At 69.9% G+C, this 1754-nt stretch overlaps 1 protein-coding gene across 1 annotated transcript in view; it reads left to right on the top strand.

Annotated features, from left to right (window-relative positions):
• The window catches only part of PIDD1 (p53-induced death domain protein 1), a 31103-nt gene that overhangs the window by 1192 nt on the left and 28157 nt on the right, over positions 1-1754 (top strand). The window contains exons 2-6 of the mRNA XM_015562400.1: positions 5-39; positions 452-865; positions 1168-1377; positions 1463-1517; positions 1657-1753. Of these exons, the coding sequence (XP_015417886.1) occupies positions 5-39; positions 452-865; positions 1168-1377; positions 1463-1517; positions 1657-1753 (811 nt within the window). The remainder of the gene's footprint in view (positions 1-4; positions 40-451; positions 866-1167; positions 1378-1462; positions 1518-1656; position 1754) is intronic.

Genomic DNA, 1754 nt, shown 5'->3' with positions numbered 1-1754 from the left:
CCAGGAGCCTGCCGCACCTCCGTTCCCTGGTCCTCAAAGGTGAGCCCCGCCTGGTCCCAGCCCTCTTCCACCCCCACCTCCAGCTCCTGCCCCTGCTTCTCCGTCCTCAAAGGCCAGCCCCACTCCCAGCCGCCATCACTAGTCTCCATACAGCGTGCCCAGCCCTCTTCTCCCCACGTGACACAGGCTGCGCCCCAGCTCCGGGCCCCGCAGCTGCCCGGTGGTGGTCCTGGCAGATTGCAGTGCGCACGCTTGCCCGGGGCAGGCCCTGGGTGATGGCTCCCGGCTGAGATGAGCCTTCAGGCCCAGCCCCTGCCTCCCTCCACCTGCTGGTGTCTCTCCAGTGTCTCCATCTGTCTGTCCTTGTCCGGCTCGGGTAGACCTGGAGGCCCTTGCTCCCTGGCTAAGCTGGGACTGGGACTGAGGGCCACCCCGCCCTTCACCTTCCCAGGTGGGCAGCACTGGGATGCACAGGGCGCCTGCCTGCGGGGCTCTCTGGCCACGCTGCCCGCCAGCCTGCGGGGCCTGACCTGCTTGGCGCACCTGGACCTGAGCTTCAACAGCCTGGAGACGCTGCCCGCCTGCATCCCGCACATGCGCCACCTGGGCGCCCTCCTACTCTCTCACAACCGCCTCGCAGAGCTGCCTGAGGCTCTGGGGGCGCTCTCGGCCCTCACCTTCCTGTCCGCGACCCACAACCACCTGCAAGCGCTGCCCGCGGCGCTGGGAGCCCTGTCCGCCCTCCAGCGCCTGGACCTCTCCGAGAACCGCCTGGACACTCTGCCCCCTGAGGTCGGAGGTCTGAGCAGCCTCCAGGAGCTCAACCTGGCCTCCAACCGGCTGCAGAGCCTCCCGGCCTCCCTGGGTGAGTGCCGCCATGCCTCCTGGGCTCGCAGGACAGCAGGGCGTGCCCCCAGCCACTGCCAGGCCTCCACGCATCAGCCCCTGTCATCCTCCGGGCCGGGGCCCTGCACTCACAGGCCTGGCCTGCCTTTGGGCTGCGCCCCCTTCCCAGGCCCCGAGGCTCCTTGCTCAGGCGCCAGGGCTCTATGGGTGCAGCTCTGGGGCAGGGGCTGAGTCTCTCCCAGGGCAGGGGGAGGGGGGCGGCGCTCCAGGGCGGGGTGGCTGGAGCCATCCTCCTGGGGCCTAAGCAGCGCCTGCCCACAGCGGGGCTGCGGTCCTTGCAGCTCCTGGTCCTGCACAGCAACCTCCTGGTCTCGGTGCCCGCCGGCCTGGCCCGCCTCCCGCTGCTCGTCCGGCTGGACCTGAGGGACAACCAGCTCCGGGAAGTGCCCCCCGAGCTGCTAGACGCCCCCTTTGTGCGCCTGCAGGGGAACCCCTTGGGCGAGGCCCTGCCAGGCTCCCCCAGTCCCCCAGGTAGGCTCGCTGCTGGGGAGGGCGGACTACAGACAAGACACAGGCACCCACCGTCCCCATCCTAATGGCGCCCGTCCTTCCACAGGGACACCTGTGGTCCCGGGAATGCCCAGGCTGTTCCTGACTTCAGAGCTGGACAGGTGTGTGGAAGGGGGAGGGGCCAGAGGAGCCGCTGGACACCTTACCCGTGCTCCGGGGTCTCCCTAGAGGCCCCCAGGGCCAGGCTCAGACCTGAAGCCCCTCCGGGTCTGACCTGATGCCTGCCCTGTCCTCACTCAGCTTCCTCGTGACCCCCCAAGGCTGCTCTGTGACCCTGGCCTGTGGTGTCCGCCTGCAGTTCCCCGCCGGGGCCACTGCGACCTCGGTCACCATCCTCT

The sequence above is a fragment of the Myotis davidii genome, unplaced genomic scaffold (assembly GCF_000327345.1).
Source record: "Myotis davidii unplaced genomic scaffold, ASM32734v1 scaffold3578, whole genome shotgun sequence".
Classification (NCBI taxonomy): domain Eukaryota; kingdom Metazoa; phylum Chordata; class Mammalia; order Chiroptera; family Vespertilionidae; genus Myotis; species Myotis davidii.
This window is presented reverse-complemented; position numbering and strand designations above follow the sequence as displayed.